The sequence below is a fragment of the Schistocerca americana genome, chromosome 4 (assembly GCF_021461395.2).
Source record: "Schistocerca americana isolate TAMUIC-IGC-003095 chromosome 4, iqSchAmer2.1, whole genome shotgun sequence".
Lineage (NCBI taxonomy): Eukaryota > Metazoa > Arthropoda > Insecta > Orthoptera > Acrididae > Schistocerca > Schistocerca americana.
In genome coordinates, this window is record NC_060122.1 from 736,956,581 (window position 1) to 736,980,725 (window position 24,145).

Consider the following 24,145-nt stretch of genomic DNA (forward strand, 5'->3'; position numbering starts at 1 on the left):
TATCTTTCAGGTACACTTCGTGATCAAATACGGCAATATTTTGTTGGGGGTGGACCGCAGTTGAAGAATGTTGAACTTGCGTATTGTGGATATGACAGATATCGATTGCAGACTGAAACTATGGGGATTGTTCACATGGAACTGGGAATTATCTTAAGGCACTTTGATAAGTTTGGTGTTGAATATTAGTTACAAATGTATATTCTCTTCATATGAGTTATGGTAATAGTCATCAGAAAATAAGAATGTTGCTTCCTTTAGAATTGTTGGAGATAAAAAGTTTACAATGGTCTTTCTGAATACATTATTACATCTGTTAACTTTCAGTCTATGTTTATTTAGGCCTATTGAAATGCAAGATTTATTGTCTTCCCCAAATAATTACCTTTCTTATGAGCATAGTGAAATTTGTAATAACAATGAGACCCTCTGTACAACAGAAATATTAGAACTAGGAACTAATGAATCAGATGTAAATTCCACACTAACTATAGTTTCAACAAACTTTGGAGATCATGATGAGAATCTGACTCTGAATAATGTTACACAAGTGGAAAATCATACCCTTCCAGTTACTTTAGAGAACACTTTTTTGGTATCAGAACCATCAAGTAGCAAGTCAACAGAAAGTTCATATGTGGCTGTCACTACAAGTGTATTGCCAGTGAGTGAAAAACCACGATGGATTCCTGAGGAAAATTGTGCCTGTGATTTAGAGGTAAGTAATTTGCAGTCCTAGTGAAAACAGTTTTTTAATCATTGTCTCTACCTTCCTGCCTCTGTTGTTGCATGAAAAGATAGATGCTGCAGTTGAAAGAAGTCTGAATCAGTCATACCCAAAACAGAAATAATACTGCAGTGTTTATAGTACATATAGTGACAATCAAAACATATTGGAACTGGGAATAAAACATCAGGTATAAAATCCTGAAATCAGTCTTACCTGAGACAGGGCAAATATTGTTGTGCATGTTTCCAGGTTTTGTCATCTGCATGTTTACATTTATTGAGTAACAATTTCATCACAAAAATTAATTATGAAAACTAATCACTGTTGCAGTGTAAGAAGATGAAGAAGGAAGTTAATTCTGAAGCAAATCATTCACATTGTGAATTCTGAGAGCTCTGTAATATTTGAGTACATGTATTATCCAGAATTTCATACAAGCTCTCGTTAAGGACTTGGGAGCCTGCAAATAATTTAATTGAGAGATGTCTTAAGATTTCATAGTCGTGATGGAGATTTATTTGGAAAAGAACATATCTGAAGAAATTTAATGAATTTGGCCAAAATAAAAAATTTCCAGTGGAAATTTTTTACAGAATATTAACATACTGGCCCAGAAACCCAGCACAGCCTGGGTACTTATTTATTCCAGTCTTCCATTAGTTCACTTCCACCTCCCTCCTCTCCTGCCATTTTTCTGTCCAGCTGTTCTTCCCCCCTCTTTCTATCCATCTCCTCCTCCCATCTTTGTCTGCCCATCTGCCCCTCTCTCAACATGTCTCCTTCTTCCCCCTCTCTCTATGCATCTCCTCTTCTGCCCTCTCTTTCTCTACATCTACATATACACTCCACAATCCACCATACAGTGCATGCCAGAGAGTACACTGTACCATTACTAGTCATTTCCTTTCCTGTTCCACTCGAAAATAGAGCGAGGTTAGAAATGACTATGTATATGCTTCCATATGAGCCCTAATTTCTTATATCTTATCTTCCTGATCCTTACACGCAATTTGTGTTGACAGCAGTAGAATCATTTGGCAGTCATCTTCAGATGCTGTTTCTCTAAATTTCCTGAATAACGTTTCTTGACAAGAATGTTGCCTTCCCTCCAGTGATTCCCATTTGAGTTCCTGAAGCATCTCTGTGACACTTCAGTGTCATTCAAATCTACTGGTATGTCATTCGAATCTACTGGTAACAAATATATCAGCCTTCCTCAGAATTACTTTGATGTTTTCCTTCAATATGACCTGGTACAAACCCCAAACACTCAAGCAGTACTCAAGACTAGGTCACACCAGCATCTTATATGTTGTCTCCTTTACAGGTGAACTTCTCTTTCCTTAAATACTCCCAATAAACTGAAGTGGACCATTTGCCCTCCCTATCACAGTTCTCACATTGTCGTTCCATTTCATATCACTTTGGATCATTATGCCCAGGTATTTATATAGTGTAACTGCATTGAGCAGGACACTGTTAATACTGTATCCCAACATTACAGATATTTCTTCCTATTCATTTGCATTCACTTACATTTTTCCACATTTACAGCTAGCTGCCATTCATCACACCAACTGGAAATTTTGTCTAAGTCATGTTTTATCTTCCTACAGTCATTCAATTTCAATGCCTTACTGTACACCACAGCATTATCAGAAAATAACCACAGATTGCTGCCCACCCTGTCCACCAAATCAATTATGTATATAGGGAACAACAGCTATCTCACTTCTCTGGGGCACTCCTGATGATACTCTTGTCTCTGATGAATACCTGCCATCAAGGACAACATACAGGGTGCTATTACTTAAGTAGTCCTTGAGCCACTCACACATCTGAGAACTTCGTAGACAGCGTGCAGTGGGGCACCATGTCAGATGTTTTCCAGAAATCTAGAAATATGGAATCTGCCTGTTACCCTCCATCCATAGTCCACAACATATCATGTCATGTGAGAAAAGGGCGAGCTGAGTTTTGCAGAAGTGATGCTTTCTAAAACCATGCTGCCGGCCGAAGTGGCCGTGCGGTTCTAGGCGCTACAGTCTGGAGCTTAGCGACCGCTACGGTCGCAGGTTCGAATCCTGCCTTGGGCATGGATGTGTGTGATGTCCTTAGGTTAGTTAGGTTTAATTAGTTCTAAGTTCTAGGCGACTGATGACCTCAGAAGTTAAGTTGCATAGTGCTCAGAGCCATTTGAATTAAAACCATGCTGATTTGTGGACATAAGCTTCTCCACCTCCCCCTCTTGCTGTCCATCTCCTCCTGCCCCTCTCTCTATCCATCTCTTCCCCCCCCCCCCCCCCCCCCCCCCCCCCCCCCTCCTCTCAGTGTCCATCCCACATGCATTTTGCCTTTGTCTCCACCTCGTCACCTCTTTGTCTTCCCTCTCAATATCCATCTCCTCCTCCACCTGTCTCCGCACAGTCATTGCTGTACACTTGTGTGCCATCTGCAGTGCATTCATGTCCTACCCATATAACATGTCAGTCCTGCAGGAAGTCCATTTTATGAGAGATGGAGATTCTGTGTTTGACTGTATAAGTGTCGTAACCATGGTGGGACACAGATGTTGTACTCCCTGCCCTTGAATATAACAATTTACTCAAACATTGTGAAAGAAAAAAAAAATTGGAGGCTAACTATTTCTGTAATGGAAAAAAAATCAGCTTATTGTTCATCAGGAACTGAAAGAGGACAGACAAACACTCAGAGTTGAAGCTACCTTAAGCTTTAGGCGTTTTCAAAAGGATGAAACCAAAGATCAGGGGAGAGGAAAAGTCACCTAAAACCCTTAACCGGGCAGTAGATAGTGAAGTAAAAATTGGTAGTTAGGCTTTATAAACCTGTTTTGACGCACACTTAGTGAGCAAGCAGGGTTACAAATATATTCACTATTTGTAATGACACTTAGGTAAACCTTTTTGAACTATAGGTATTTTTTGACAAGTAATAAGTTCTGTGCACCACCACAGCTAACTGATATTTTGGTAAATAATACACCAGAAAGCTGTTATTCATGCAGAGCAAGAACTTGAATAGGGGAGATGCTATGGCTTTGTGGATGGGCAAAGTAATGACTGCACCCACAGGAAGGGTGAGAGGGATAATCATCTATCCAGGTCATTATGTAACACCGAAGTATTACAAGAAGAGAATCATCACTTGAGGATAATATCTCTTCAAGTAGTTTTTGACTGCAGTAGATCATGCTGAATGACACCTGTCATATTATCCATTGCCTGCAAAACAGAAACAAATAGTTAAAAAAACGTTTTTTCATCATTTTAAAATGGCATGGCGGAATTTATATATTCACTTTTGTAAATCCAGTGCTACATTAACGCCCCTGCAGTAGAGATTGAAGCCAACAGGGGCATTGATCCCAAAGTACCAAGGAGCTTATGTTCTCCATAAGCTCAAGGCGATTTCTGGGGAGGTAACACTTGAATAAACCCTGATAGGAAACTGATAGGAAATTTAACACCAGTTTGCATGTTTCACCTGCACTCATTAAGAAGGGACACTGTTTCTCTTAATATGTGGAGTTTTGTAGATGCTAATGTTGCATAATGAGATTGATTGTCTAAAAACCAACCATGTAAGTTAAAAAAATGTTTAACAGTGGTAGTGGATGGGGTTATTCAATGTGCTCCTGAAGTAATTGAGTCTGAGGCCTTCATAAATGTCATCAAGAAGTGCAAAATCTCACATCTGCAGAAAGGATGTAACATCCAACAAGGCAGTGTGCAATGCACAACCTTGTCCATTATGCAAATAGTGAGAAAATATTCTGAGGGAGCTGATATTATTATGTTGATTGCAATGTGTCCCTCTGTGTTACTCCCTGTTTCCATCTTCAGCACACTACTGCAACCATTTCAATAAATATTTTCTATGTGAACAGTGTCGTAACTTATAGTAAGATTCATATTTTTATTAATTACAGTAATCTATTTAAATAAGACTTTCTTTGATTCATTTGTTCAAAAATTCATGCCCAAGTTACCCCAGGACAATATTTTGCATCATTGGGGGTCTAATTACACAATTTCATAATTAAAAATACTCCATATTATTTATCATACCTCTTAATTCTCTAAACTGCAAGAAAAAATATATTTTTTGGACATATAATCAGAATATAAACTGTATATGTAATTGTTAGCTATAAAATTGAATTATGAAAAAATGAAACTGACCTTTCCATCTTCATAGGTTCTTGAAGTTGGTAGTCACCTTTGTAATAATCTCTGTCTCCATTCTAAAAATCCTGAGAATTAGTTTTTGTGCCATACATTTGAGAGATAGTATTTTCAGGATTACGTTCAAGGATATCTCTCCTTACTATTCACACTGATTGTTTCATTACTTGTCACTACCTAACACACAGAAATTAGGGGCCACTGATGTTACATGTTTGGATTCTTGCCAAGTAACCAAACTGAGGCTGCATTTAAATGTTTCTCCAACTGTTGTGGCAGTGTCTCAAACCTAGTAAGGTCCCAGGTACCTTACTTCGGAAATTCCCTCAGTGTGATTTTGCACACAATATTTTAATGACTGACAGGTACTTTGGGCAGAGGTCTTCCGTGCACCAATGACCTTTGCTCCGGTCTAGTTGAAGCCAAGCACAAAAACAGATTAAGGCCATTACTCAAAAAACTTTGTGATGATGATGATGATGATAATGATGTGACAATGAGCACCCAGTCCCTGATTATCTGAAGATGCCTAATTTCCTGCCTTATGTCTTTTCCCCACATTATGAAAGATTATTGCACTGTTACACGTAATTCACTTTGTACTTTTGAGAAAGATGGAAATCTGTATGTAAATTTTGTTTAATGTCTTTAAGTGTGCATGTATAATCATAAAAGCATGATGATGTAAAGAGAATTAAATTATGATTTAATATCATATTTTCTTTTGCAGTTAAATTCATGCGACATAAACTGCTGTTGTGATGCTGACTGTTCAGAGGAGGACCGATTAGTTTTCCTCAGATGTGAAGAAAAACCACCATTGTCTCCAGATCCTCGATATTGCTACAGAACCCAGTTTATATATAAAAACAACACAAAATATAAATTAACTACTACTAGTAATGGTCTGTTTTGCATTGTGAAAGAAAACCTTCCAAAGCATTTGAAATATATGGAGGGAAAGGTAAGACTGATGTTTGACTATAATAATATATATTTCCAGTAGCACCAACATCTACATCTACAGCTATGCTCTGCTAACCACCAGGAGGTGCATGGCAGAGGATACATCCCACTGTACCAGTTATTAGGATTTTTTCCTGTTCCATTCACATACAGAACACAGGAAGAATGATTGTTTGAATGACACTGTGTATGCCATAGTTATTCTAATCTGATTCTCATGATCTCTATGTGAGCAAGATGTAGGGGATTGTAGTATATTCCTAGAATCATCATTCAAAGCCAATTCTTCAAACTTTGTTAATGTATTTTTTCAGGATATTTTATGTCTATCTTCAGGAGTCTTCCAGTTCAGTTCCTTCAGTATCTCTGTGACACTTTCCCACAGATTAAACAAACCTGTGACCATTCATACTGCCCTTCTCTGTAAACATTCAGTACACTTGTTAGTCCTATCTGGTATGTATCCAACATACTTGAGCAATATTCTAGAACTGGTTGCACAAGTGATTTTTAACCAATCTCCTTTGTTGGCTGATCGCACTTCCCCAGTATTCTACCAACAAACTGAAGTCTACCACCTGCCTTACCCATGAATGAACCTATGTGATCATTCCATTTCATATCCCTAGTTTTACACCCAGGTATTTGTATGAGTTGGCTGAATCCAGCAGTGATGCATTGATAGTTTAGTCATAAATACTACCTTTTTTCATTTTGTAAAGTGCAAAATTTTACATTTCTGAAAATTTAGAGCAAGTTGCTGATCTCTGCACCACTTTGAAATCTTAACAAGATCTGACTAAATATTTATGCAGCTTCTTTCAGGCAATTTTTCATTATAGATAACTGCATCATCTCCAAAAAACCTGACTTTGGTATTAATATTGTCTGCAAGGTCATTAATATACAACATGAACAGCAATGGTCCCAACACACTACCTTTGGGCGCACCCCAGGTCTTTCGACATCCATCCAAAGTAAAATGCTGTGTCCTCCCTACCAAAAAGCCCTCAAACTAGTCACAAATTTCACTTGGTACTCCATATGATTGTAGTTTTGACATAAGTGAAGGAGTGGTACTGAGTCAAATGCTTTTTGGAAATCAAGAAATATTGCATCCATTTGATTGCCTTGATCCAAAACTTTCAGAATGTCATGTGAGAAAAAGTATAAGTTGGGTTTCACATGATTGATGTTTTCAAAATCCATGCTGGTTGGCATTGAGGAGGTAATTATGTTTGAACTCAGCATATGTTCTAAGATTCTACAACAAATTGATGTCAAGGATATTGCACAGTAGTTTTGTGGCTCACTTCTATTACCCTTCTTAGATGGGTGTGACCTGTGGCTTTTTCCAAGAACTGGGCACAGTTTTTAGTTTGAGGGATCTAAGATAGATTATAGTTAGAAGAGGGGCTAACTGAACTGCAAATTCAGTATAGAATCTGAGGTGAATGTGTGCTATTAACATTATACCTCAGACAGTCTTAAGAAAATTTTTAGAATTGGTTCATTTGCAGATATGAAATAGAAACAGTGTGTCAAAACCAACCCAACACCAACAACTATAGCTGAGGTATAAATTCCAGTGTTACAAGTAGGGAACTGAACAGACAGCTTAGCATTAAAGAGAGACAAAAAACTAATAATCATAGGGGGGAATGGAATGCTGTATTAGAATAAGGAATAAAAGCAAAGTTATGGGTGAACATGAGCTTGGTGATAGAAATGAGTGAGGAGAAGACATTTTGAGCTCTGTTGTAAATTTTAGCAAATGTGCTGTTCAAAAATCATGAGGGGAGAATGTGTACTTGTAAAAGTAGTCACAGGAAGATATTAGCAGCATTGCTTCATGGTGAGGCAGAGATTCCAAAATAAGATACTGAATTGCTAGGCGCACGTAGTAGCAATTATAAAGTTGGATCATAATTTATATGTAAGAAAATTTTCAGGAAAGAGCAAAGCCAAAATGTGAGTAACGGATTATTGAGAAATTAAGGTGTGCATTTGAATTTCTCTGAGACTGTGATAATGAATATCATGTTTGGTAAGTTACAGAATCTTTGTTTTTAGATATATGAATACTTTCTCTTTTTGTTTGTGCCAGTAGTTTCACTTTGTATTCACCTTCCCCTTTTTACTGTAAAATTTGTTTGTGTGTTTATTGCCTCTGTCAACATACCAACGCTTTCGTTTGGTAAGTTACAGCATCTTTGTTTTTAGATATATGAATACCATGTTAGGTAGATCAAAAATGTAGGAAAAGATAGATTGCTACTTATGTAAAGATAACACACTAAGTTACAGACAGGCACAATTAAAAGACACTTACATATAAACTTTTGGCCTCAGCCTTCACTGGAAAAATAGAAACACACACTATTCATTTACACAAGCAAACACACCTCACACACATGACTGCCAACTCTGGCAGCTTGGGCCAGAATGCAATTGTCACATGGGATGGAAGCAGCAGTCTGGAGGGAACAGGGAAGAGCAAGGGCAAGGGAAAAATGATGGCATAACAGTGCACAGGTGGGGCAAGAGAGGACCCTGTACGGCAGAGTTTGCAGGGTCTAGAATGCCAATAGGCACAGTGTCACCAGATTGTGGAGCAGGGAGGAGGGGAAAACAGAGCAAAAAGAAGGGGAAAGATGGGTGGGTGTGTTGGCAGAGGGTGGCAAACAAAGAGAGTGGGAGATGAGAATGGGGAGGAGCTGATAGAACAGAGGGGATGGAAACTGTTGGGTGGAGGGTGTGGGGAGAATATGTTGCCATAAGTTGGAGGCTCCTTTCACAGTGACTCTCACCTTTTTAGATACCCCCAGCCCTGTCTCTCACAAACCTGGCACTGCAAAAACACATACATCTCCATGGGACAGACATCCCAGAACCATCTCTGATCCCTCTGCAATATACTGCTACTATTCAGTTCATGCTTCGTACATCTGAAATTGAATCCATTGCTCTCCATCACCAGGAGGAGCTTTCCACACACCGTCCACATAAGTTATCCAACAGGCTGACATCCTACTGCCCCTATCCTAGTAACGGTGTTCCTCCTCATCCATCCCTCATAGCACCTAAATCCTGCCTATCTGACCTTCTCAACTTGCCACATCCCCAAAAACTCCGTACCAACTCTGGACCAAATCCACAGCTGAAACATTCCTGTAACACTGCTGTTAATATTTCCACCAAAACCCTCAGTTCCACAGAAGTTTCAGTCCTATCCAAAGGCCTCACCTTCTGCTCTTCACCCAAATTGAACCATGCTGGAATTGTCAAAGACCTACTCTCCTTCTCTCAATTCCTTCAATGGAAACACTTATTTGTTGCCAATCCCTCCATCCAAAGACAACCTAATTCCAACATTGAATTCTGCCTCTCCCAGTTCATACCACCATTCAACCACAATCCTCCCACCTCCTCTCTCCCACCTAAATACCTGCTGGTCACTTTCCAGGGATTCCTTACCTCCAACTTAGTCTCACCATCCATCCCTAGGCCCCTTCCTCACAACACCAACTTTTCAGCAGAAGAAAGAATAGTCAAACACAACCTCAAAACTAATCCTGACCTAATCATCCTATCTGCAGACAAAGGTTCCACCATTGTTGTTATGAGTCACAGTGACAACCTAGCAGAAGGCCTCTGCCAATTATCTGGCTCCTCCACATATAAACTCTGCCATAGTGATCACATCCCAGAAATCCAACACAACCTCCAATCCCTGCTTGAAGCCATAGGCCCTTCCCATAACCTCTTCCCTAAATCCATTTCCCTCCTGACCTCAATGACATCCCGCACACCCACCTTCTACATGCTCCCCAAAATCCACAAACTCAACAATCCTGGATGCTCCATTGTGACTGGTTATTGTGCCCCTGCTGAAAGAATTGCAGCCTCATTGACCAGCATTCCAACCAACTGCCCACAATCTAGCCTCCCACATTGAAGATACCAACCGCTTCCTTCAACGACTCTCTACCATCCCACCCCTGTACCTCCCGGATTCCTACTCATCATTGTTGATGTCACCTTATAAACCAACATCCCACATGTCCATGGTCTTACTGCTACTGAACACTCCCTTTCCCAATGTCCTTCAGACTCCAAACCCACTACCTCATTTCTCATACACCTTACTAACTTTATTCTAACCTACAACTACCTCTCCTTTGAAGGAAAGGTATACAAACAAATTTGGGGCACAGCCATGGTCATTCACATGGCACCCTCCCATGCCAAACTGTTTGTGGGCCATGTAGAGCAGACCTTCGTAGCCTCCAAAAATGCCAAACGCCTAGCCTGGTTCAGGTTCATTGATGATATCCTAATAATCTGGACTCAGGGCCAAGGCACCAATCATTGTTCCGCCACAATCTCAACACCTTCTCTTCCATCCACTTCACCTGGTCCTCTTCAATCCAGCATGCCACCTTCCTAGACATTGACCTCCTCCTCTCTGATTGCTCCATCCACACCTCTGTCCCCATTAAACTCACCAACCACCAGCAGTAGCTGCATTTTGACAGCTGCCATCCCTTTCACACCAAAAAAATCCCTCCCTCACAGCCTTGCCACACAGAGATGGTGTATCTGCTATGTCAAGAAGCCCCTTGCCCAATATGCTGAGATTCTCACCAAGGCCATCACAGGTAGGCATTATCCCCCAGACCTAGTCTGCAGACAGATCTCCCATCTTATTTCCTCTCACAACACCAGCCCCCCCCCCTCCCCCCACCCACCCTAAGAAGCAGCCACAGAAATGTGCCCCCTTCATCACCCAGTACCACCCCAGACTGGAACAATTGAACCACATCCTTTACCAGGGCTTTGATTATCTATCATCATGCCCTAAAATGAGGGACATCTTACCTGAGATCCTTCCCACCCCTCCTAAAGTTGTGTTCCATCACCTACCCAACCTCCACAACATCCTAGACCTACCCGATGCCACTCTCAATCCCAACCCCTTGCCACAAGGATCATATCCCTCTGCAAGACCCTGGTGCAAGACCTACCCAATCCACCCACCTGGCACCCCCTATTCCAATGTTCTCACAGGTTTATCCTACTCCATCAGGGGCTGGGCCACCTGTGAAAGCAGCCATGTCATTTACCAGCTCTGCTGCAATCATTGCACAGCTTTTTATGTTGGTGTGACTACCAACAAGCTGTCCACCAGGATGAATGGCCACTGCAGAACTGTGGCCAAGAACAAAGTAGACCACACTGTGGCATAACATACAGCTGAACATAACATGCTTGATTTAAATGGCTACTTCACTATCTGAGCCATCTGGATCCTCCCTTCCACTACCAGCTTTTTTGAACTTCACAGAGGAAGTCATCGTTACAACACATTCTCTGCTCTCTTAATTATCCTCGACTCAACCTATGGTAACATACTGTCCCGACACCCTCCACCCAACAGTTTCTACTCCATATGTCCTAACACCTCCTCCCATTCTTGTGTCCCAACCTCTCTGTTGCACCCACCCATTCTAGTCCCTGCATACACTGCCAGACAGTGCTCGTATCTTCCGCCACTTGCACATTGCTATCCCTTCCCCTTCACCTTCCCCACCCCTCGAGATTTCTGCTCCCATCCTATGTGACAGTTGCTTTCTGGCCCAAGCTGCAGGAGTTGGCAGTCGTGTGCATGAGGTGTGCTTGCTTGTGTGAATGAATGGTGTATGTTTCTCTTTTTCCAACAAAGGCAGAGGCCGTAAGCTTCTGTGTAACTGTCTCTTAATTGTATCTTTCTGGAACTTAGTATCTTATCTTTATGGCCAATTTATCTTTTCCTACATTGTCGATATTCTTACCTGGAGCTTCCATTATTTGATATTTGGAAGTTCAGTTGAGGAGGAAAGTTCATCTAAAAAAAATGGCGTGAGAAAGGTGACTACAAAGAAATTGTGGGTAACAGAAGAAATGCAGACCAATGTGTGATTTTAGGCTTTCCTAGTAAATTAACTATTTGTACTCTTTTTCAATATCCAGCTGGATGCATTCATTTTTGTAACACAATATTTCAATAGCATACCTTGCCATCATCTTCAGTTGATATAGGTACGACGAGCAGCTTGGCTACATCCCGCCTCCTTTATGCTCTTATCATCCCCCACCCTTTCTTCCACTGCAAGTTGCATGTTGTGATAGGCAGAGTGGTGGGGGGAGATGGTGCCACCAGATGCTGGATGCGAACTCTGGTTCCTCAGTACCCCTGTGGCCTGTGTTGAGCACAGAAGTCGCTCTCAGCCAACGCTGTTATTTTAGGTGGTTGAGTGCCGAGTCTCGAACTTTGCTGAGAGTGAACCCATTGTCTCTGTTGATCAGCCTGTCAGCCACTTGTATTTCAGTAGCCTTCTTCAGAACACAGTCCCAAAGTGACAAGCTCTGTCTTAGCACTTCCTTTTCTTCATACTTCACAGAGTCTGCTGTAGCCATGCAGTTTTCTGCAACTGCAGATTTTTGTTGTTTGCTGAAGTTTGGTATGTCACCTGTGTGCGTTGAATCTTTCGTCAGTTGCCCATACAGTCTCCCCAATATATGCCTGACCACATTTACATGGAATATGGTAAAAACCTGGTTTATAAAGCCCCAAGTCATCTTTCACCATACGTAATAGGGCGTGTATTTTTGTAGATGGATGGGAAACATATTTAAGTTACATTTAGCCAGGATTCAGCTGATTTTGTTTGATACCCTGTAGGCATAAGGCAGATACACCATTACCTCCTTCTCGTTATTTTCTATCTGCTAGTCTTGTACTTTCTGCCTGAAAGCCCTTCAATTTGTCGCTTGCTGTAGCTATTCTTTTTGAAATATGTGCGTAAATTTTTTAAGCTCCCTTTGTAGGCTTTCTTCATCCAATATTGTGCAGGCCCTGTGTACCTCTGTATGTAGCACACCCTCATGCTGTGCAGGATGATGGCAGCTAGCAAATCAGTGTTGGTGGCTTTCCTGTACACATTGTATCATATAGTGCTGTCTGTTGTGCATTTAACTAAGATGTCCAAAAAGGGGAGTTCACCATTCTCTTCCATCTCCTTGGTGAATTTGATGTTAGTGTGCAAAGAGTTCAGATATTGGAGGAATTCCAGTTAGTCATTGTAGGGATGAATTTCCACTAATCAATTTGAGGTAATCAGTATGCTGCACTCTGGTGAAGAGTGATACCACACCAAAGCTCACTATAAGGTCCTGGTCATGGAGGCATAGGTCCTGCAGTTGTTGAATGAAATGTACAGAAATCCTGATGTGGTGCTGACATTTACTGACATAGGGGCTCATATTGCCATTAGATGTTTGGTTAGCTGGTATGCTGGTGTGCGTATGATGCTTACAATAGGACAGAGAGAAATATCCTGTTTGTGAACCAGTGGTAAGCCATAGGTCTTAGTGGTGCAGTAGCTTGTGGTCAAAGCTTCTTAACGATTGCCTTCGACAGGGATTGTTGCCGAAGCTCAATAGTCTTCTTCTTGACTCTGTTGGTCTGGTCTCCTTTCAGTTTTCAATAAAGGAAACAAAAGAGAAGTTCGGAGTAGGTATTAAAATCCATGGAGAAGAAATAAAAACTTTGAGGTTCACTGATGACATTATAATTCTGTCAGAGACAGCAAGGGACTTGGAAGGGCAGTTGAATGGAATGGACAGTGTCTTGAAAGGAGGGTATAAGATTAATATCAACAAAAGCAAAATGAGGATAATGGAATGTAGTCAAATTAAGTCGGGTGATGCTGAGGGAATTAGATTAGGAAATGAGACACTTAAAGTAGTAAAGGAGTTTTGCTATTTGGGGAGCAAAATAACTGATGATGGGCGAAGTAGAGAGGATATAAAATGTAGACTGGCAATGGCAAAGAAAGTGTTTCTGAAGAAGAGAAATTTGTTAACATCGAGTATAGATTTAAGTGTCAGGAAGTCGATTCTGAAAGTATATTTATGGAGTGTAGCCATGTATGGAAGTAAAACATGGACGATAAATAGTTTGGACAAGAAGAGAATAGAAGCTTTCGAAATGTGGTGCTACAGAAGAATGCTGAAGATTAGATGGGTAGATCACATAACTAATGAGGAGGTATTGAATAGAATTGGGGAGAAGAGGAGTTTGTGGCACAACTTGACAAGAAGAAGGGACTGGTTGGTAGGACATGTTCTGAGGCATCAGGGGATCACAAGTTTAGCATTGGAGGGCAGCGTGGAGGGTAAAAATTGTAGAGGGAGACCAAGAGATGAATACACCAAGCAGATTCAGGAGGATGTAGGTTGCAGTAAGTGCTGGGAGATGAAGAAGCTTGCACAGGATAGAGTAGCATGGAGTGCTGCATCAAACCAGTCTCAGGACTGAAGACCACAACAACAACAACAACATATGTTGGATCCTAGAGTAGGTCATAAATTTTGTGATTGTACTCTGACACCAGTAACAGTACAGTGGCATTTCCTTTGTCCACAGATAGAATGACTATTTCAGGACCATTCCATAGTTCTCGAATGGCAGCTCTTTCCACTTTCATGACATTCATTCTTGGTGGGATGGTTCTAGTGAGCATGCAACGTGTTTCTGGATGTATCTCTTCTGCATTGGTTGTAGGGAGGGTGGAAATTACTGGTTCTACACCCCAGATGAAATCTGCATCAGGCATAGCAGTCAGTGTTGATGCAAAGTTGAGTCCCTTTTCCAGAACTGAGTTTGCTGCATCATCAATCTCTTTGCCTGTGAAGTTGATTATGGTTCATTGTTGCTCTTCTTGTGGCTGTTGTTCTCTTACTTCCATGTGTTCAAACTTGGAGACTTGTTTGGTGGTAGTATTACATCGATATCAGCCCACATGATCCAAAGATATGGCATCAGCCCACCTCCAAGAATCAGGCAAGAGTTAACAACCATCTATAACTGGAGCGCGAGTAATTCCATAGATGTTGTATCCAGTTGCCAACAAGTGTACCAGATCATTTCCCTTACAAGTGCCAGACTAGCTATTCTTGTGATCCAATGGGCATTGCAGTTTTTATATAATGGACAACCCTTGCTAATGTTGGTATTATCCTGTGGTCACAGCACCTCATTGGAAAGGTGAGGGAACTGAGAAGATGCTCTTTTCCATCACAAAGTTTATCCAGTTGCTTAAGTGTCTGATGCATCTTCTCCCTTTAGAGGAACCTGATGTTTGATCTTAGGCTTTCATGGTGAATCAAGTATTTGTACTGTTATCAGGTGGCCAGCCAGCTGCAGCCATTTTCATAACACAATATTTTGACAGTGCACCTTGCTGTCACCTTCAGATGATACCTTAGAATGAGCATCTTTGCTACATCTCTGCTCCTTTATGCTTTTATCGCCCCCCACATGCCCGCATCTCGTGGTCGTGCGGTAGCGTTCTCGCTTCCCACGCCTGGGTTCCCGGGTTCGATTCCCGGCGGGGTCAGGGATTTTCTCTGCCTCGTGATGGCTGGGTGTTGTGTGATGTCCTTAGGTTAGTTAGGTTTAAGTAGTTCTAAGTTCTAGGGGACTGATGACCTAAGATGTTAAGTCCCATAGTGCTCAGAGCCATTTGAGCCCCCCCACACCTTTCCCCACTACTGGCCACATGCTGAAATGGGTAGAGTGGGAGAGAGAATGACACTGCGAGATACAGGGCTCTGGCGCCTCAGTACTCCTGTGGCCTGTGTGGACTGCAGAAGTTGCTCTGAACCATCACTGTGATTTTAGCTGCCTGCAGTTTGTCTGTTGATCAGTCCATGGGCCACTCATATTTCAATGTGGACCAATCATGACGCAGTGCTATTACCAAACAAGTGTTCAAATTTGAATGACTGGGTGGCAGTAAGAGAACAACAGCTGCAAGAAGAGCAGCAATGAATCATAATCAATCTCATGGGCAGAGATCAAGCAATGGAAAATCCAGGATGGAATGTAACAATATTATAAGGAAAGTTGCTACTCACCATACAGCAGAGATGCTGAGTCACGGATAGGCACAACAAAAAGACCCACACAATTAAAACTTTCAACCATTGGCATTCGTCAACAATAGACACACACACACACACACACACACACACACACACACACACACACACACACGATTGCAGTCTCAGGCAACTGAAACCACACTGCGAGCAGCAGCACCAGTGCATGATGGGAGTGGTGACTGGGTGGGGATAAGGAGGAGGCTGGTTTGGGGAGGGGCAGGGATAGTATGCCGAGGGTGGCAGATAGTGAAGTGCTGCAAGTTAAACAGAGAGCAGTGGAGATGTGGGGAGTGGGGGCGGGGGGTAAGTAATGGAAAAGGAGAGAAATAAAAAGACTGGGTGTTGTTGTGAAATGATGGCTGTTAGTGCTGTAATGGGAACAGGGAAAGGGCTGACAGTGACTAACAAAGGTTGAGGCCAGGAGGGTTATGGGAACATAGGATGTATTGCAGGGAAAGTTCCCACCTGTACAATTCAGAAAAGCTGGTGTTGGTGGAAGGATCCATATGGCACAGACTGTGAAGCAGTCATTGAAATGAAGGATATTATGTTTGGTAGTGTGTTCAGCAGCAGGGTGGTCCACTTGTTTCTTGGCCAGGCCATTCATGCGGATGGATAGCTTGTTGGTTGCCATGCCTACATAGAATGCCGCTCAGTGATTGCAGCTTAGCTTGTAGACCACATGACTGGTTTCACAGATAGCCCTGCCTTTGATGGGATAGGTGATGTTTATGACCAGGCTGGAGTAGGTGTTGGTGGTGGTGGTGTTGGTGGTGGTGATGGTGGTGGGAAAATGTATGAGACAGGTCTTGCATCTAGGTCTATTATGGGGGTATGAGCCATGAGGTAAGGGATTGGGAGCAGGGGTTGTGTAAGGATGGGCGAGTATATTGTGTAGGTTCAGTGGATGGCGGAATACCACTGTGGAAGGGGTGGAAAGGATAGTGGGCAGGACATTTCTCATTTCAGGGCTTGACGAGAGGTAATCAAAACCCTGGCGGAGAATGTAATTCAGTTGCTCCAGTCCTGGGTGGTACTGAGTTATGAGGGGAATGCTCCTCTGTGGGCGGATGGTAGGACTTTGGGAGGTGGTAGGAGACTGGAAAGATAAGGCATGGGAGATTTGTTTTTGTACAAGGTTGGGACAATAAATACAGTCAGTGAAGGCTTTAGTGAGACCCTCAGTATATTTCGAGAGGGACTGCCCTTCACTGCAGATGCGATGACCATGGGTGGCTAGACTGTACAAAAGGGATTTCTTGGTAGGGAATGGGTGGCAGCTGTTGAAGTTGAGGTATTGCTGGTGGTTAGTAGGTTTGATATGGACGGAGGTACTGCTGTAGCCATCTTTGAGGTGAGGTGGAGGTCAACATCTAGTAAGGTGGCTTGGTGGGGTGAGTAAGTTCAGGTGAAGCAAATGGGGAACTTGTGGAGGTTCTAGAGGAATGTGGATAGGGTGTCCTCATCTTCGATCCAGATAGCAAAGCTGTCATTAATGAATCTTAACCAGGTGAGGAATTTAGGAATCCAGGTTTTTAGGTAGCATTCCTCTAGATGGCCCGTGAATAGGTTGGCATAGGATGGTGCCATGTGGGTGCCCATAGATAGCTGTATCCCAGATTTGTTTGTAGGAAATGCCTTCAAAGGAGAAGTAATTGGGGATGAGGATATAGTTGGTCATGGCGACTAGGAAGGAGGTTGTTGATTTGGATTCCATCAGTACTTGGGAAAGGAAAGGTAGTGTTCAATAGTGGTAAGGCCATGGGCATTAGGAATGTTAGTGTACAGGGAGGTGGTGTCAATAGTGATGAGCAGGGCATGTTGTGGTATAGGGATGGGAACTGTGGAGAGTCGGTGCAGGAAATGGTTGGTATCTTTTATATAGGAGGGAAGGTTCTGGGTAATGGTTGAAGGTGTTGGTCTGTGAGAGCAGAGATTCTCTCAGTGGGGGCACAGCAACCGGCCACAATGGGGCATCCTGGGTGGTTAGGTTTCTGGACTTTAGGAAGCATGTAGAAGATGGGAATGCATGGAGTGGTAGGGGCAAGTAGAGAGATAGACTCTGGGGAGAGGTTCTGGGATGGACCTAAGGTTTTGCGTAGTGACTGGAAATCCTGCTGGATTTCTGGAATGGGGTGACTATGGCAAGGTTTTTAGGTGGAAGTATCTGAGAGCTGGTGGAGTCCATCCACCAGGTAATCCTCATGGTTCAAAACAACAGTGGTGGAGCCTTTGTCCACAGGTAGGATTATTAGGTCAGGATCAATTTTTAGAGGGTGGACTGTGGTTCTTTCTGCAGTTGTAAGGTCATTTTGCATGTTGAGGGATTTGGGGGAACGATAGTGAGGCAAGGTTCAAGGTTAAGAAATTCTAGAAAGTTAACAGGGGGTGATTTGGGGGCAGTGGGGTGGATCATGGTTGGATGGAGGAGTGAACTGAGTTAGGCAAGGTTCAGTATTGCTCTTCGGATGAGTCTGATTGGTAGGGTTGGTGGCGAAAAAGTGTTTCCACTGTAGGGACTGGGAAAAGGAGAGAAGGTGTTTAACAAGTCCTGCATGATTGAATTTGGGAATGGGGCAAAAGGTGAGGCCTTTGGAAAGGACTGATAGGGCTAAGACTTCTGGAGGAAAGGTTCATGACCGTGTTATGGGTCCGGTTAGGTTCTGGATTCTGTGTGGTGGTGGGAGGGAGTTTTGGAGGGTGGGGTAAGTGTAGTTGGTCTGCAAGACAGGGTTTGTCAGCTATGAGGGAACATGGGGGAGATTTGGAAGTTGTTGTAGAGGTGGTGGACAGTGGTACTCCAAGGTAGGAATAGGAAGTGAGCAGGATGGAGAGCTTTTTGGTGTGGCATTGTGCATGTTGCTCAAGTTCCTGCAGGGCAAGAGTTTCAGTGTGTGTTACGGGTTCCAGGAATTTGGGATTGCATAGCTGGAGAATTTTGTGGATGGAGAGAAGGTACTGCAAGGAGGTTTGGGCTTGGTTAATATGGTTTTGCAAGATTATGTTGGTTAGGGCTAAGGATTGGTGGAATCTGAACAGGTGGAGCTAATTGTGGAAGGAGAGGTGGCAGCCAGAGAGGGGTAATTTGATGGTAAGGCCATTAGGCGGGATTCCATGAGCCAAGCAACAATGCAGGAACAGTATGTGGGGCTGGGATCTGGCTAGGGATGGAAGGAGCAATAGAGTGACGAAGAAGATTATTGAGCTTCAGTGACAGTCACTGCTGAAGGAAATCATCAAGAAGCTTTGACCACAAGCTGCTGCGCCATCAAGACTCTATGGCTTAGCAAAGGTTCACAAAGAGGATGTTCCTCTATGTCCTATTGTAACCAAAAAAGCACACCAACATACCAGTTGGCCAAACATCTAATGGCAATATAAGCCCTACGTCAGTAAATGTCAGCACCCCATCAGGATCTCTGTACATTTCCTTCAAAAGGTGCAAGAACTGTGCCTTCATGAGCAGAACCTTATGGTGAGCTTTGGTGTGGTATTATTCTTCACTAGAGTGCAGCATGCTGATTTCCTCAAGTTGATTTGGGTAAATTCAACCTGACAATGACTAACCTCTGCAAATTTGTCCTCACATCAACATTCTTTCTCTTCAGTGGTGACTATGATGACAAAATGGATGGTGTTGCCATGGTGTGCTCTCTGTTACCAATTGTGGCAAAATTGCTTATGAAGGACTTTGAAGACAAAGCTTTGTAAATAGCTGCACTGAGGTCTACAATTTTTCTGATATGTTGATGGTATGTTTGTGGTGTGGTCACGTAGAAGTGAAAGACATTTGTCTCTCTGCATGCTAGCATCAAACTCATCATGGAGGTGGAAGAGAATGGTGAACTCCCCAATTGGATGTCTTAGTCAAGTGCAGAATGGAGAGCACTATAGGATGTAGTATGTACAGGAAATCCACCCACACTGATTTGTATCTCTCCACTGCCAGCTGCCATCATTCTTCATATTGTGAGGGTGTGCTACGTGCAGTGTTACACAGGGCCTGCTCTGACCATCTCCACCCTCTTGTTGCCCAATGTTGGTTTATTAATTTTTTTATTATTTTTTATTTAAACATCAGGACCAAATTGAGGAGCAGATCTCTAAGGTCATGGAATGTGTCAGTACATGAAATTACAACATAAAAGTAATAACAGATAAAAATAAATGTTAATGAACCTGAAAAAAGTCAATCTGTAAGTTTAAGGAAACACAATCAACAACACAAGAAGAATCAGCTTAATTTTTCAAGGAACTCCTCAACAGAATAGAAGGAGTGACCCATAAGGAAACTCTTCAGTCTCGATTTGAAAGTGCATGGATTACTGCTAAGATTTTTGAATTCGAGTGGTGGCTTATTGAAAATGGATGCAACAGTGTACTGCACACCTTTTTGCACAAGAGTTAAGGAAGTCTGATCCAAATGCAGGTTTGATTTCTGCCGAGTATTAACCGAGTGAAAGCTGCTTATTTTTGGGAATAAGCTAATATTGTTAACAAGAAATGACAGTAAGGAATATATATATTGAGAGGCCAATGTCACAACACCCAGACTCAGGAACAGGGGTTAACAAGAGGTTCGTGAACTTACACCATTTATTGCCCGAATTGCCTGTTTCTGAGCCAAAAATATCCTTTTAGAATGGGAAGAGTTACCCCAAAATAAAATACCAAATGACATAAGTGAATGAAAATAAACAAAGTAGACTAATTTTTGTGTCGAACAATCACTCACTTCTGATACTGTTTGAATTGTAAAAATGACAGTATTAAGTCTCTGAACAAAATCCTGAATGTCAGCTTTCCACAACAGCTTACTATCTATCTGAACACCTAGAAATTTTAACTGTTCAGTTTCACTGATCATATGCCCATTCTGTGAAATTAAAACATCAGGTTTTGTTGAATTGTGTGTTAGAAACTGTAAAAACTGACTCTTACTGTGATTTATCATTAGTTTATTTTCTACAAGCTGTGAACTTAGGTCATGTACTGCACTATTTGAAACCGAGCCAGTGTTGCGCACAACATATTTTACTACCAAGCAAACAGAAATATTTTAAAGTTACCCATAATACTAGAGGGCATATCATTTATATAAATAAGGAACAGGAGTGGCCCCAACACTGATCCCTGGGGCACCCCCCACTTGACAGTACCCCACTCAGACCCCACATAACAGCCGTTAACAACGTTGTGAATAATGACCTTTTGCTGCCTGTTGCTAAAGTAAGAGGTGAACCAATTGTAAGCTACTCCCTGTATTCCATAATGGTCCAACTTCTAGAGCAATATTTTGTGATCAACACAATCAAATGCTTTAGTTAAATCAAAAAATATGCCAAGCATTCGAAACCCGTTGTTTAGCCCATCCAGTAGCTCACAGAGAAAAGAGAATATAGCATTTTCAGTTGTTAAATGACTTCTAAAGCCGAACTGTACATTTGATAGCAAATTGTGTGATATAAAATGATCAATTATCCTTACATACATAGCCTTTTCAATAACTTTTGCAAACACTGTTGGCATAGAAATATGTCTATGTTTGGAGTAAGTTAGTAACTTGGGTAGCTGATCACATTTTCACAGCACTTGCCATGCTGAGATAGTGACACACTGCAGCAAGTGACAGTGACAGTCAAATTTAAATAACCAGTACTGTTGTTAATACAAATACTCATATTTTATGTTGCCCTTCTTTGTTGTGTACTGATGGCTTGTTGTGCATTTGCTTTCTGTGGTTTATCTTTCTGTAATTGTCTAGAGGGTGATCGGGTTGATGTTTCAATAATAATATGAATTCTGGTGGATTTTCTGCAGAATTACACACAAATTTTCAGTCGCTTCGCTTCACAATACAAATCAATAAAAAACACACAACTCATTCTCCATCCTTGCCCTTCAAACTCAAACAACCAACTGCACAAAAGAACAAATATTTACCTCTAACAACATGAAGCAAAGAAATTACTATCATGTATCGATCTATTTATGCAAAACAATCTTTGGAATATACATTTTGTAAATAAAATACGATCAATTTTTCAATCTTTTTTGAGAACTCCATAATCATCAATATAATTACATTAAATATTTCTAAATGTTGACATTTAAACTTTTTGTATAGCTATGCAGTAGTGGATTTTTGGTTTTTCTGTCTTCGGTGTAGTATCGCTTACTTCGTATGATCCAAGATTGGTTATTATATTTATCTCTCCATAATTTGTTTTCTTACACTGCACAATATTGGATGAAGAAAACCTACCAAGGGAGTGCAAACTATTTAAGCACAGAGACAAATTGACAAGCTTTCAGGCAGAAAGTACAAGCCCAACAGACAGATTAAGAAGAGGAGGTGTCTGCTGTACACTAGCAAAGTATCAAACAAAATCAGCTGAATCCTGGCTTGACATAACATTAAAGGTGTTTACTGTCCTCTGAAAATGCAAGCACTATTAAGTACAGTGAAAGATGACTTGGGGCTCTGTAATCAGGTGTTTACCGTATTCCACGTCAATGCAGTTAGGAGTATATTCGGGAGTCTGTATGGACAATTGAAAAAAGATACAGGGATCACAGAACACATCGAACTTAAGCAACCAACAAAATATGTGGTTGCAGTACACTATACAGCTGCAGGGGACTCCATGAAGTATGAAGAAGCGAAAGTGCTAAGAGAGACCTTGTCATTTTGGAACTGTATTTTGAAGGAGGCTATTGAAATATGAGTGGCTGATAGTTTGATCAACAGAAACACTGGGTTCACTCACAACAAAGCTTGGGATCCATCACACTCAGCCAACTAAAATCACATCTGCTGAGAGTGACTTCCATGCCGTACGTAGGCCACAGGGGTACTGGGGGACCAGAGTTTGCTCCCAGCATGCAGCAGTGTTGTCTCTCCCCCGATTCCACTCATTGCAGTGTGTGAGTGGCACTCGAGGAAGGGGTGAGGGGTGATGTGAGTATAAAGGAGGTGGGATGTAGTGAAGATACTCATTGTACAGGTATCACCTGAAGATGATGGCAAGAGTGCTGTCGAAATATTATGTTATGAAAACCATTGTATCCAGCTGGACAATCGATAATAATACAAACAAATACAAACTAATTCATCAACAAAAGAAGAAAATACGAAAATATTCGGAGAACAATGAATTAAAGCAATATGAGTTACTTATGTATGAAATCATTAGGAAGTGCAAGGAAGTTACATTGAGGAGACAAAAGTCATGGGATAGTGTTATGCACATATAGAGATGGTGGTAGTATCATGTACAACAGGTATAAAAGGGCAGTGCAATGTTGGCACTGTCATTTGCACTCAGGTGATCATGTGAAAATGTTTCCAATGGGATTATGGCCACACTACTGGAATTAACAGATTTTGAATGTGGATTGGTAGTTGAAGTTAGATGCATGGGACATTCCAGTTTGTAAATCAGTAGTTAATTCAATATTCTGAGATACACAGTGTCAGGAATGCTGAGAATACCAAATTTCAGGCATTACCTATTACCACGGGTAACACTTTGGCCAACGACCCTCACTTAATGATCGAGAGCAGCGGTGTTTATGTAGAATTAACGACCCTCACTTAATGACTGAGAGCAGCGGCGTTTATGTAGAATTGTGAATGCTAACAGAAATGCAACACTGCATGAGATAACCACAGAAATCAATCTGTGATATATGATGAACTTATCTGTTAGAGCAGTGTGGCAAAATTTGATGATAATGGGCTACGGCAGCAGTTGCCCGATGCAACCGCCTTTTCTAGTTGCACAACATTGCCTGCAGCCCCTCTCCTGAGCTCATGATCATATCAGTTGGACCCTAAATGACTGAAAAACCATGACCTTGACAGATGAGTCCCAATTTCAGTTGATAGGAGTTGATGGTAGAGTTTGAGTGTGGCACAGACCCCACAAAGCCTTGAGCCCTGGTTGTCAACAAGGCACTGTGCAAGATAGTGGAGGCTCCATAATGGTGTGGGCTGTGTTTATGTGGAATGGACTGGGTTCTCTGGTCAAACTGAACTGATCATTGATTGGAAATGGTTATGTTCAGCTACTTCAAGACCATTCACATCCATTCATGAACTTCATGTTCTGAAACAACAATGGAATTTTTATGGATGACAATATGCCATGTCACCTGGCCACAGTTGTTTGCAATTGGTTTGAAGAACGTTTTACACTGCTTGAGCAAATGGTTTAGCCATGTGCATCACACGACATGAATTCCATCAAAC

At 41.7% G+C, this 24,145-nt stretch overlaps 2 protein-coding genes across 5 annotated transcripts in view; both read left to right on the forward strand.

The window, feature by feature from the left end:
- Positions 1-201, forward strand: part of LOC124612279 (B9 domain-containing protein 2) — a 58,174-nt gene extending 57,973 nt beyond the window's left edge. For all 3 annotated transcript variants that reach the window (XM_047140387.1, XM_047140386.1, XM_047140385.1), the window contains exon 5: positions 11-201. In XM_047140387.1, coding sequence (XP_046996343.1) covers positions 11-189 — 179 coding nt within the window. In that variant the 3' untranslated portion in view covers positions 190-201. The remainder of the gene's footprint in view (positions 1-10) is intronic.
- An 85-nt stretch (positions 202-286) lies between these two features.
- LOC124612278 (tectonic-1) overlaps positions 287-24,145 on the forward strand; it is a 97,714-nt gene continuing 73,855 nt past the window's right edge. For both annotated transcript variants that reach the window (XM_047140383.1, XM_047140384.1), the window contains exons 1-2: positions 287-718; positions 5,666-5,899. In XM_047140383.1, the coding sequence (XP_046996339.1) occupies positions 287-718; positions 5,666-5,899 (666 nt within the window). The remainder of the gene's footprint in view (positions 719-5,665; positions 5,900-24,145) is intronic.